General features: G+C 38.3%; 1 protein-coding gene across 1 annotated transcript; it reads right to left on the reverse strand.

Moving 5' to 3' along the window:
• Nucleotides 1-7,722: 7,722 nt before the first annotated feature.
• LOC143639212 (thymosin beta-15A) lies at nt 7,723-10,702 on the reverse strand. Its single transcript, XM_077107404.1, has 3 exons — nt 10,636-10,702; nt 9,072-9,188; nt 7,723-8,014 (listed from the first exon to the last, which is right to left on the reverse strand). Exons 2-3 carry the CDS (start codon nt 9,169-9,171, stop codon nt 7,977-7,979), a joined length of 138 nt encoding a protein of 45 aa, XP_076963519.1. The 5' UTR covers nt 9,172-9,188; nt 10,636-10,702; the 3' UTR covers nt 7,723-7,976.
• Between the last annotated feature and the right edge of the window lie 2,458 nt (nt 10,703-13,160).

A 13,160-nucleotide genomic window follows, 5' to 3' on the forward strand; every position in this document is an offset into this window, starting at 1 on the left:
GCTACGTGTACATATGTACAAGTTCCTTCGGTATTTTCCAAGTCCAAATTGTATCATCATCATCATCGTCATCGTCGTTTGGGTACTACAGGTTAAACTCAGGGCTACTTCACCACTGAGCCACACACAGCTCTTTTTTATTTTTTATTTTAATACTTGGTTTCCCTAAGTTGCTTGGAGCCTCTCAATTGTTGAAATTGGTCTTCAACTTGCAATCCTCCTGCTTCTGCCTTCCCAGCTGCTGTGATCATAGGCCTTCACCAATATGCCTGGCCCAAATTGTACTTTTAACAATCCTTAATCCTAATAATTAAATACCTCCACATACTTTCATTGGTGAAGGAAGACAAAGGTTCCTGACTGAAATTCAATATGACACCATTTCTGTAATAAACCATCAGAGAGAGAGAAAGGTAGTCTAATCTCAGTAACTCAGGTCTATTATTCACCACTACAGTTTTGCTACCTACCTGCTCCATTGCTGAAGCTCGTCCATATCTGCCTCACCATTACCTAGACAACCTTCTGTCATCTGCAATCCAAGTCCCTTTTCCCTATAAAGAAATGTTAGGCAAGTTTGGTTTATTATTCCTTCAAATCAGAATGTTTTGGGTTTCCTAGAATAACCCAACCTGGTTTTAACCCAAATTCCCTCATACCCTCTGTCTTCAGATTTGACCAAACCCTTCAGAGAATCAGAAAAATTAGAAATAGCAAAACCACAGTCTCCAAACCCAGAACACAAAGAGAAATGGGTACACATATACAAATGTTATTTTTTTCTTAAACATCTACCAATTGTAAATTTGTTTCTTAACAATATTTAGGTTGTAAAAATATTCTAAATCTTAGCATGAGAGAATGAGAATTATTCCAGGCAATTCCTGTTAACCTAATTTCTCTAAGAAACCTCTTTAGGGAAAGAAAGGGAATAAAGTGAATGGAAAACAGTTTTAAATTGAAAGATTATCTATGATAATACATTCAACACCATTTCTTAAATAGATGGAAGTAAAACATAAATCACAGAAATTGAACCAAAGAAGGAGTCAAGGATTAAGAAAACTTGAAGAAATAGAGATCCCTCGTGAGATGTCACACCAAATGGCCAGGATTCCCACAGTGTTTCCTTGTCAGATCTGTAAGAATCAAATAATAAGTCTAGAATATGAAGGGATGAAAACCTTTTTTTCATCCAAAATACAATGTGATGAGAAAACCTGTTGAAAGAAGCATGCTAAGAAATTCTGAGCAGCTCATTTTTAAGCAAGGATACAAAAATCTTTCTTGAAATATAGCAATCAAATATGGTACCATATAATATTAAATAAAACAAAATAAGGGAATAAATTACTGCCATAAATAACAATTAGAAACCAGGGAAAACATTATTAATGGAACCATCATACCCCATTCCACATTTTTTAACATAATCCCTATTATAAAATTCATTTAACTAGCCAGCACGGTGGTGCATGACTGTATTCCCAGTGACCCAGGAGGCTGAGGCAAGAGGATTTCGAGTTCAAAAATAGCCTCAGCAAAAGCAAGTTACTAAGCAACTTGGTCTCTAAATAAAATACAAACTAGGGCTTGGGTTATGGCTCAGTGGTTGAGTGCCCCTTAGTTCAAACCCTTGTACTCCCCCCAAAATTTATTTAACTGTATAACCAAGGACCAAACACAGTGGAGAAATAGCTATATGAATAAAATAATGGATCTGAAGATATGGCTCAATGGTAGAGCACCTGCCTAGCCTGCATCAGGCCCTGTTTTTGAGTACCAGACCATAAAAAAGAAAAAAAATGAAAGAGAAATGAAAAAAAATATGTAAGTACTCTTTTTGAAGCTTTCTCAAACTGGAATAACTATTCTACTTCATTCAGACTTAGCTGATTCTATTATTTTCCTGTTCTGTTTGTTAATCTGCTCTCCATCACTATAACAAAATTCCTCAGATAAACAATTTATAAGGAGGAAATGTTTATTTTGGCTCAAGGTTTCTGAGTTTTCAGTCCATGGTCTCTAGTCCCTACTGTCTTTGGGCCTTTGGTAAGGCCGCACACATGTCAGGAGCACATGGCAAAATAAATTGCTTATCTCCTAAAGACCAGGAATCAAAAGAAAGAGAGAGGCAGAGAGAGAAGAAAGGAGGAGAGGAGAGGGGAGGGGAGGGGAGGAAAGAGGAGAGGATGGCTTACAATATCTCCTTCAAGTGCATGTCCTCAATGACATAACTTTCTTCCACTAGGCTCCACTTCCTAAAGGGTCTGTTACCTCCAAATAATTCCACAAGCTGGTGACTAGCCTTTAACACATGGGACCTTGGAGGGCTGTGTTGGTCAGCTTTCTATTGCTATGACAAAATACCTGATGAAAATGAACTTAAAAGAGGAAAGATTTATTTTTGGCTCATGGATTCAGAAGTTTCAGTCCATAATCCCTGGATTCATTTCTTTGGTCCTGAGGTAAGTCAGAACATCATGGCAGAAAGATGTAGCAGGATAGAACTTCTTACCTCAGGTGAATGAGAAGCAGAGTGAATAAAGAGGATTTGGGGATAAGACATACTATTCTTATATTCTTGGATGCCCAAAGTGACCTACTTTCTCCAATTTGGTCCCACTACCTCCCAACATTCTGTTCAATTATGAATCCACCAATGGGTTAATCTATTGTTGAAATCAGAGCTTTCACCATCCAACCACTACCCAACAGCTCCACCTCTGAGCCTTGCTGCACTGTGGTCCAAGTCTCCAATACCTGAGCCTTTGGGGTACACTTCATATTCAAACACTAACAGGATCACATATCCAAACTATTAGTCTATAATCTCTTTTTGCTAATTTAAAACTTTATTATCTGTAACTATGCATTACTGGAATAATGGAAGCATTCAATGAGAGCTACTCAAAATTATTTTTCACTGGCTCAAAGTGTGAGCAGGTAATCTAAGCTAAACCACAAAGTGCTTTCCTGGGTGTTCAGCCCTGGAGATTTTGGAGGAAATTGATATTTTGTTTTTTTTTTGTTTGGTCTGCTGTTTTGTCATTGTTTGCTTTTTTAAAAAAAATATTTATTTTCTAGTTGTAGTTGGACACAATAACTTTATTTATTTATTTTTATGTGGTGCTGAGGATCAAACCCAGGGCCTCACAAGTGTGAGGCAAGCACTCTGCCCTGAGCCACAACCCTAGTACCTGTTGTTGTTTGCTTTTAATCACAGCAATTTAAGGATATGAATCCAAAGATATGAGTGTATATGTCTTCTCTCTCTAGCATCATAGTAAGAAAATTATGATGACCAATTACGAGAACTAGGGTAAATCTTCCATTCTTTTTACCAAGTTGTTTGATGATCTTGTTATTTTTTTTTCCACTTTCAATCATGTGTCTGAAAAAAAAATGACCCACTGTAGTAATTTGGAATGATGAAAACACCTCCTTCAAAACAATGCTCCCTACAAAATATGATTGGCCCTGATTTGTCACCCAATATAACAGTCTTCCTCTTTTATAATTTCATAAGGGAAGAATGAGAGTGTTAAATTGGGTGATAGGTGCAGAATCTTGAACAGTAGCTATTTACTTCTTTTTGTATTCCCAGGCATTTTCCCTATGCCCTGATTTCACCTGTTATCCTTTTGAATTTCTTAATAGCATCCCTTAAACCCTGAGATGTGTTCCAACTTACTACTCCACACTTCTCAGGGTAACTAAATCATGTAGAAAATTGTGAGCACAGTAATTCTCAGATCTTTGTTGAATAGACAAATAAATTAATAGGGAATATTTTATTATGTCTGACATTTCACCTCTTTTGGTTTTTGTTTTGGGGGTATTGGGGGGTAACAGATCTTTGGAACTTTTTCATTTTGCAAAACTGAAACTCTATCAACTGAACAACTCTCCATTTCTCTCTCCCCCCATTCCTGGAGACCATAATTTTCCTTTATGTTTCCACGAGTTTGACTATTTTGGATACCTCATGTAAGGTAAATCATATAGTATTTGTCTTTTTATGACTGGCTTTTCTCACTTAGCATAATGTTCTAAATTTCATCCACATTTGTAGCATGTGACAGGATTTGTTTCTTTTTAAGGCTACATAATATTTTACTATGTGTATAGATTAGAATTTCTTTATCATTCATTTGTTGATGGCCATTTGGGCTGCTTTCACCTCTTGAGTATTGTAGGTTTGTACTATATTTGTGTACAATGAGTTGAAATGCATTCTGCTGTCATGTATAACTAATGGGAATAAATTTTAAAAAGATAAATGAGCAGCCAATAGTCACCAGACTGGAGAAAAGTTCAGACATAGGATCCAGGAAATAGGAAACATATCACAGGAAAGAAACGAAGAAAACAAGCAGGATAAGGAAAGTAAGTTCCTAGAGAATAGCTCAGTAGTAGGTCAACAAAGAAACAAAAAAGATTATATAAGAGGGCAGAGGATGTCTCCAAGGAAGAAGTATAACTAATAGGCTGCCTGATATGCTTGTCCACACTGAGGGTAACTTTTAAATAAGTAAATCTGGCTATAAATTAATGTTAAATGCATTTCAAAAATGTAAGGGCATCAAGGGCTGGGGTTGTGGCTCAGCAGTAGAGCACTCGCCTGACACACACGAGGCCCTGGGTTCAATCCTCAGCACCACATAAAATAAATAAAATAAAGGTATTTTATTTTAAAAAAATGTAAGGGCATCAAAAATAGCACAATCAACTCTAGGAAAAACAAAATACTCTACAGGAAAGGAAATTTAATAACAATGCCTGTACAGTCATAGAAATGTAGATACAGAATAATAATTTAACCAAAACTTGAAATGGGGCTGGGGTTGAAGCTCAGTAGTAGAGCGCTTGCCTCACATGCATGAGGCCCTCAGCTTGATCCTCAGCACCACGTAAAAATAAATAAAAATAAAGATATTTAAAAATATATACATGGAAGACAGTAGAAAGAGGAAATTGAGATGGTAGAGACATATAATAAAGCTTATTTTCCAGAGTATGAAAAGCTTATCTTCCCAAAAAATAAAATTAAAAAAGCAAGAAATATCTATAATAGCATATTACTTAGTAGATAGTTTCTCAAAAAATTAAAAATAGCATTATTATATGGCCTTTTTGTTTTTAGTAATTAAGGTCACATCTACTTATGTGCAATGACAGGATAAGTGTTTAAAGACACTGACCAGTATTTTTTAAAGGATATGAATGTGTATGAGAAGAAAACCATTTAAATTCAGCCTTTTTCCTTTTCCTTTTTCTGCTACAACAGGCCTTAGTGCTGTCAGTTTTGAAAAAAAAAAATAGATTTTTGGCCCTAAATCACAATCCCTGCATATTGGGGGGAAAATCCTCCCACTGCTGGTAAGGCAACAGAAACTAATGACTAGAAGAGTGCCCCACATTATGTATTTAAGAAATTGTTTTTCCCACCTCCATTCTTTATTAATATTTACTTAGCAACTACATGTCATTCACCTTCTGCCATGCACCACTTATCTATTCCCACTCTGTTTAGCACTTAATCTACCCAGGATGGAACCAATACTTGACTGAAAAGGATGGCTACCAGAAGCAACTTAATACTAGGAGTTCTTGTCTAATCCCAGTTTGCCTTCCTTTGAGCTGTGTTAGTGTGCAAATACAGAGGTTTCTGAATCTATCATGGATGAATAACATCTTTGCAAATGGCACCACTGAAAGGAGAACAAATGTATTGGATAAGAGAGTCAGGATCCAGAGACCTAATGATGAACAAGATTGTGCCTATGTGGAACCAGGATGTCCCCTGTCAGTGTAACTTGGGCCAAAGGATCTGTGAAGTGTCAGATGGAGAAGACTTGGAGGTACAGGGGCAGGCACACAACAGCTAACTTCAGATTAACTCTGTTTATGAGCCTCTGGTGCATAGTTTAGGAGTATTGAATAGAAGTTACAGGGAGGCAGTTTTGGGCACAGTGCAAGCAGCATATCACTACAAGGGATTAAGTGATTCTACTGGACAAATGTATTAGAGACTAACATGTTTACTTACAAGGTTCAAATTTTCTTACTAAAAAGCCCTGTGATTGTGTTATCTCATTGGCACTTGATCAAAGTTGACCCATTTACTGTTTTGCATATGGGAAGTTCATACCATACCAGAAAAAATAGCTTCCATTCTGCTTATCTACAGTGATTATTTAAGGGTGTGAGTCCTTAGAAAAGAGGAAAGAAGATAATACTTCAGGTCAAAAATAGATATTGGGGTATAATCCCTTTTTAAGGGATGATATATATTAACAGATAACATTCTGGATGGTTATACTGGATGATTAACATTTCTAATTGGTGGGGCTGTAGATGATTGGTTTTATAAATTTAAAGTGATAAAAGTATCATTTAAAAGCAGGGATTGAGACACATGCATTTATATGTATTCCTTATTATATTAACCAGCTCAGGCTGCCATAACAAAATACCATGGACTTGGTGGCTTAAATACCAGAAATTTATTTTCTCAGTTTCAGATGTTAGAAGTCCCAGGCCAAGGTCCAGCATGGTCAGATTCTGGTGAAGGTACTTTTCCTGGTTTGTAGATGGCCATTTTCTCATTGTGTCTTCTCATAGTAGAAAGAATTTCATTCTCTTTTCCTCTTATTGTAAGGCCCACAGTCCTATTAGTCCAACCTTTATGGGCTGATTTAACTTTAATTACTTCTTAAAAACTCTATTACCAGATACACAGCCACATTGGGTGTTAGGACTTCAACATATGAATTTGCAAACCACAATTCAGTCAGTAGTACTTACATTGACCGTAACAACCAAAAATGCTCACTCCGTAAGACAGTAAATTCTGTTCAGTACAAGAACCAGACCAGAGGACAAGCATGGTAGAACATACCTATAATCCCAGCACTTGGGAGGCTGAGGCCAGAGGATCACAAGTTCAAAGTCAGACTCAGCAATTTTGAGACAAGGTCTCCCTAAACAACTTAGGGAGACCCTGACTCAAAAGAAAATATAAAAAGGGCTGAGGATGTGACTCAGTGATTAAGCACCCCTTGTGCCAAAAAAAAAAAAAAAAAAACAAGGACCAGGCCAGAGTTTCAGTGCCACAGGCCATTAGTGATATTAAACATCTGAGTTTACACTCAATGGAATATCTTGATACGCTTAGTATGGTGTAAGTTAGCAACTATCTCCTTCCCCATTCAACCCCAGCCTTGAGTGTTCCCTCCCATTAAGTTGAAAAATACTTTCCAGAAAACAAGAGGGTTAGCATGAATCCCAGCCCTTACTCATCTTGAACAGATTTCTTATCTTCAGACCTCATGTTTCCATTCTTCATTCTGAGATAAGAAGTTTAGTCCACATGACCTCTTCTTCCAAAGTTACCTATGATTCTAACTCTAAGGGGAAAGCATCTAGTATCCCCAAGTCAGAACTGACCAGACCTGGATGGGGGTGGGGAGGAGCATTTCTCTTACACATAAGCTGCTAAAGAGATTTCCCTTCAAGGACTCTGCTTAGTTTAAGAGTACCCTCACTTAACTTCATTCCTTATAAGAACACCAAGAATGAACCACAGGAAAACAGTGACTGTGTTTATTATTTTATTGGTACATTAGAAATGAAAATTAACTGCCAGAAGCTGCAAAAATATGTAACTTCATGAATATTAAGAAGCAATGGAGGTACCCATTCTAAGTTAAAATTGGCTTGCCTTATGGGGTTTGCAAAGACTACACACACAAAGATCATCAATGATGAGACTATTGACAGCATCTTTCATTTGGAATTTATTTATGTACCAAGGAGAAGCTTAAAAATAAATTTAAGGGAATATTGACTAGTGTTGACCTCTTAGCCACGGAGTATAGGTGAGAAGCCATAGATGCCTAAAATTTCTACGAATACTAAAACCAAGACTCTCCATCAATGTTGAAATTTGCTCTTGGGAGGAGATCCCCATTTTATGATGTTTGGACACACTCTTTCTCCTGCTGGATAGCTAAGAAGGAAAAAAAAAAGCAACAAAAAAATCGTTAAGAGAGTGTTTTCCTAAGATTAAGTTCAGTACCTTCCAAAAAAACACTTTGCTACTGGGTAGGGGGTACAGCTCAGTGGCAGAGTGCTTACCCAATATGCAGGAGTCCCTGGGTTCAATCCACAGCACCCTCCCACACACATACACACACACACACACTGAGTTCTTTACTAAGTCACTTAAGCCTGCCATACACACTTTAAATTTAGGATGCCAAAGCACTAAGCACAAATCCTCATAGTGTGAGTATGTGCATGCTTTTTAACCACCTGAACATACATTCGAATCTACATCAACTGTGGGCTTTTTTTTTCATTTGAGAGGTATTTATTATTTATTCTATTGCCATTTTTCCATAAAATTATTTGAGACTGAAGAGAAAACAAAGCATTTTCATCCACATTTTTAATCACTATACAATAAGGAAATTATACTTCCAGATATTTTTTGAAATTCCAAAAAAATGCTGACATGACAAAAGTGTCCCAGAGCCTTTGTAAATATGTTTGGAATTTCTTCAGAAGGCTGTAACTCTAGAGGGTAAAACTGATCCCTTGAAGTCTGGGAATCTTAAGTATATCCAAGGTCTATACATGTTCTTCCCTATTATCATCAGGTAGAGAAGGTCAAAACTGCAGACTGTACATGGTTCTTTAGGGGTGAGATCACAGACTGAAATTTCTAAATGCAGAAAAATACCAGATAACTGAAAGTGGATAAAAACCAAAGCTCTTCTAGTGTTTAGTCCAATATTCTAAGATTGGATTTAATGTAGTTATTAGTAATTTTCCCCCAAAAAACTAGTTTTTTATTCCCACATACTACTAAGGCCTATCATATGAGAACCATTTACATAACCCCAATAACAAAGTCAACTATTGACATTTTTAACTGTTGCTTTAAATACAACGATACTCTAATTACTGCCCATTTTGTGGCAAAATTTACTAGAATATGGGTTTATTTACTGAACAACTTCCACCCTTGTTGGCATGTCAATTAAAAATCCCTCATTACTTACTTTCCTTTGAGGGAAGAGTATTTTTTTCTTCAGTATTAGTTTTCTTCAGTTTTGATTTGTCAAACTTCTCCACTTCAGACAAGTCTGGTTTATCACTCATCTTGACTAAAAGAAAGACTAAAAAAAAATTAAGTTAATTGGCAGAACTATCTTCAGACTAAGGAGTAACAGTAAAAAATGTCCTCATTTAATTTAATATCAATGTATATTTTACCTGCTGATATTCAACAGAAAAAGAGCTTACAAAGGTCACACTTTTATTAGAATGCTTTCAATTCTGTGTCATTAGCCCATTTCTGGTAGGCAGTGATAGTGGATGAAGATGCAGTAGAAACCAAGATGCTCTAGATAAGCAGAGCCAATATGTCTGACTCTTTTCAAATCACAGCAAAGGTAAAATGGAGGTGATAGAAGCACACAAACAGGTAGGTTTAGAAGATAAAAAAAGAAAAGAAAAGAAAAATTATATTTGACTAGTTAATGATTCTGTAACAGGAGCAAGCTCTATTTGAGCGTTTTTGCCTTCTATTCAAGTTCTCTTTTTTCTGGCATTTTCCCTGGGAGATGAGGGACACATCATACAAAAAAAGGTAACACGCAAAATTGTACTAATTTCTTTCCATTTTAAATGTCCAAAGACAGTATATTAAAGAGCTACAATAAGAAAGGGAAGGATTTAATCTGGTCAGAACTAATCACAGGTCTTGTGGCACTAGTTTGGAAAATGTTGTAAGGAACAGCCAATTAGAATCAGATTGAGGTCATCAGAATGGGGTAAAGCAAACAGAATTGATTCTTATTTCACCCTATTTTCTCTGCAAAGGGAGAAGCAAGAAGATGAGGCTCAGAGGTGCCCTCTGAACATCCTGCATTTGTCCAGGAGAGACAATAGGAGACTCCACAAACCGGAAGAGAGCTCTCCTGTACGTGCCTGGCCCCACCCTGGTGAGGAAAGACATGTCTAGTGCCCAGAACAGAATGAAGAGCCCCTCACCGCCCCCCACACACACACACAGCTAGAAGTCTCCAGTTAAGGCCCTCTTGCCGAGCTATCCGACACCAATCTGAAAGCTATGAAAACCAGAATTAACAAAATTATTATTAATAACAATAAAGGAAGGGCGGGGCTTATTGGCGAGTTTGTCAGGAACCATTTGCCAGGAAAGGTTTGTGTACATTTTAAATATTGTCACTGTCTGGCGCCCTGCTGAATGGTCACTGAGAGGAAAGGGTATAAGGGGCCTGTCTCAGAAGACCCATTCCGGGTGGCCCCCAAACTCCTCGTCCTCGCAGTCTCCGGAACTGCCGCTGCAGTGGGCAGGTGACTGGTGGTTCATGCCCCCTGGGCCTTCCAGAAACCGACCCCCAGGAGGGCTAACCATCTCGCAAAGAAGGTGGTGCCGCAGGAAGACAAAGGCGCGGACTCCTCCAGCGGCACAGACGCTAAACGCCAGCCCAACCGCCCCCCCCCCGCCCGCCTCCTCGGTTCCTGAGGGCGTGACAGACGCCCTGAGCCCTCCCATACCCGTGGTCCTCCGATTCGGATGAGACCACAAGTCCTCACCTGAAGCCTTGAGTCTAGCGTAGAGCCGTCGGTTAACTGCCGCCGCGTTCACTCTGGAGCAGGTTGGCGTTCCCGCGCAGAACCAGGCACTTAAACGTCGGTAGCAGGCACCGCCCCCATATCCCGCCCCAGCCCTCTGATTGGATGAGGGGTCCTGGCATCGCCTCCCGCCCTGCGTCTGCTTTAGCCCAGCAGGCCTGCGTCCACCATGTTCGCTCTACAATATACTTAATCCCTGGCCGCAAAACTTGATGACGTCATAGCAGACCCTGCTCCAGAATTAATTTTAGGGAGGACACAACTCCCCACTTCCACTGCTTTAGTCCTGAGGGTCCACATTCCTTTTGTCGCAAACACCCGTACTCCTCCGCGGTAGCAGGGTCCTCTAGAGTAAGCAGACGTCAAGCCCTGTTAGATTTGAATGTCTGGAACTTTTGAGATTCCAGCTGAATGAGCAGTGCTTAGGCTCTCTTGGCGTTTTATAGTCCGTGGAGCCGAAGTTCGCTGTGATGGTCGAACAGTAGCTTGGAAGAGGTGCTCTGGGAGGTCTGTTCTAATCCTTGGTCTGTAGTAGGGCTGCTCATGGTGAGGGTGGATGGTTCAGGGTCATTCACTCCTAAGGCTAGACGTTTCTGTGACAATGGTGCCCTCCTATGTAAAAGCCACATTTTTTTTTTCACTTTCTGTACCACTGAACATGATAGCAGTCAGTTTAGAATAATTGCAGGAGACTCTACTGGGACTGTCCATCTTTATATCCTCAATCCCTAGCACTTTGCTCAGCCCACAGGAAACACTGGATGAAGACATGTCTGTAGATTGAAGTAATAAATCCATGAAGAGCTTAATTTTTGGACAGCAGCACCACCCAGTGTCTATTGGGGGAGAAAAGTAAGAATCTGATAGTTACTTGAAAGGACTTCAAGTTCAAGGTCATTTTCTGGGAACTCACCCAGAACCTTAGAGTGTTAAGGTAAAATTAAAAGTAGAACTATATATAGCTTGCACCATATGTTTTCTATATGGCTCATGTATGATAATATAAAGCTACACAGGTCAGAAATCACTATTTACAGGGATTTCTCCAGACTTCCCCACCTCACTCCATACTGTTTTCTATGCTTTTGAGGCACTTTGTGTCAATTTCAGTTTTGTATATTTTTAAAGAATTGCTTAAAATTGAAAGGCACATTTGTTCAAAAGATTGAACAAATTGAACTCATCCTTGAATACCTACAATGTTCCAGGCATTAAAAATGATAAATACTAGTGTTTCTACCACTCAGATTCCAATGTTAATATTTTTAAAAATATTTTTAGTTGTAGATAGACACAATATCTTTATTTTATTTATTTTTTTATGTGGTGCTAAGACTCTAACCCAATGCCTCACACATGCTAGGCAAGTGCTCTACCATTGAACCACAACTCTGACCCTCCATGTTGTTAATACTTAGGTATATTTAATTTTACTTTCTTTTTTGCAAATAATGAAAAAAAAAATCTGTTTCCTTGACCTTTGTCCCTTTTCCATTCAACCTTCCCCATTTTAGAGGTAGTCCTATCCTGAATGTGATGTATAGCCTTCCAGTTCATTTCTCTAGTGTTTGAACTTGTATTTCCCAGATTATTTTATAAGGATGAGCAACTTTTTATAAGTTTCCTGGTCATATGTATTTCTTCTTCTGTGAAGTACCTTTTTAAATATCCTTCGCCCACTTTTTAAAGTTGTTTGTTTTTTTAGTATTGCTTTTTATGGGCTCTTTATATATTCTGTATTCTAACTAGTGATTAGAATTAATAACAATAAAGATTGAAGTGGGGGGTCTGGGGCTGTAGCTCAGTAATATATTTTACAAAAAAAAAAAATTCTCAATCTCTTGCTGGTTCTTTTTTGCATTATACTCTGTTGGTTTATAACTAGTATAACTAGAATAAACTTGTCTGAGCAAAAATAACTTTTGGGATGCACACAACTGCTCCAAGAGCCATGTGTTAGGAAGTATTCTGACATGGGTTTCCAAATATTTTATTCATGTATTATATACATACACAAAAAAATGAACATATCTTATATGTGCATCTTTTTTTTTGTCCCGGGGATTGAGCCACATTCCCAGCCCTTTTTTATTTTTTATTTTGAGATAGAGTCTCAGTAAGTTGCTTAGGACCTCACTAAGTTGCTGAGGTTGGCTTTGAACTTGTGATCCTCCCTCGTCAGCCTCCCATGTTGCTGGGATTACAGGTAGGCACCACTGTACTGGGCTTAGGTGTGCATCTTGATGAATGTTCACAAAGTGATGAAACCCATTTAACCAGTCCCGAGATCAGGACATGTAACATGATCAGCTCTCAGAAAATCTCTCTTGTGAAACCTTCCAATCACCACTATGGGCAAAGATGATAGCCACTCTCCTGACAATTAGTTTACCTCCTTTATGCTTTAAATAAACACTTTGTGTGCCTGTGTGTGTGTGTGTGTGTGTGTGTGTCTTCTTTTACTCAACATTCAACTTTAGGTTTGT

This window comes from Callospermophilus lateralis, chromosome X, assembly GCF_048772815.1.
Source record: "Callospermophilus lateralis isolate mCalLat2 chromosome X, mCalLat2.hap1, whole genome shotgun sequence".
NCBI lineage: Eukaryota > Metazoa > Chordata > Mammalia > Rodentia > Sciuridae > Callospermophilus > Callospermophilus lateralis.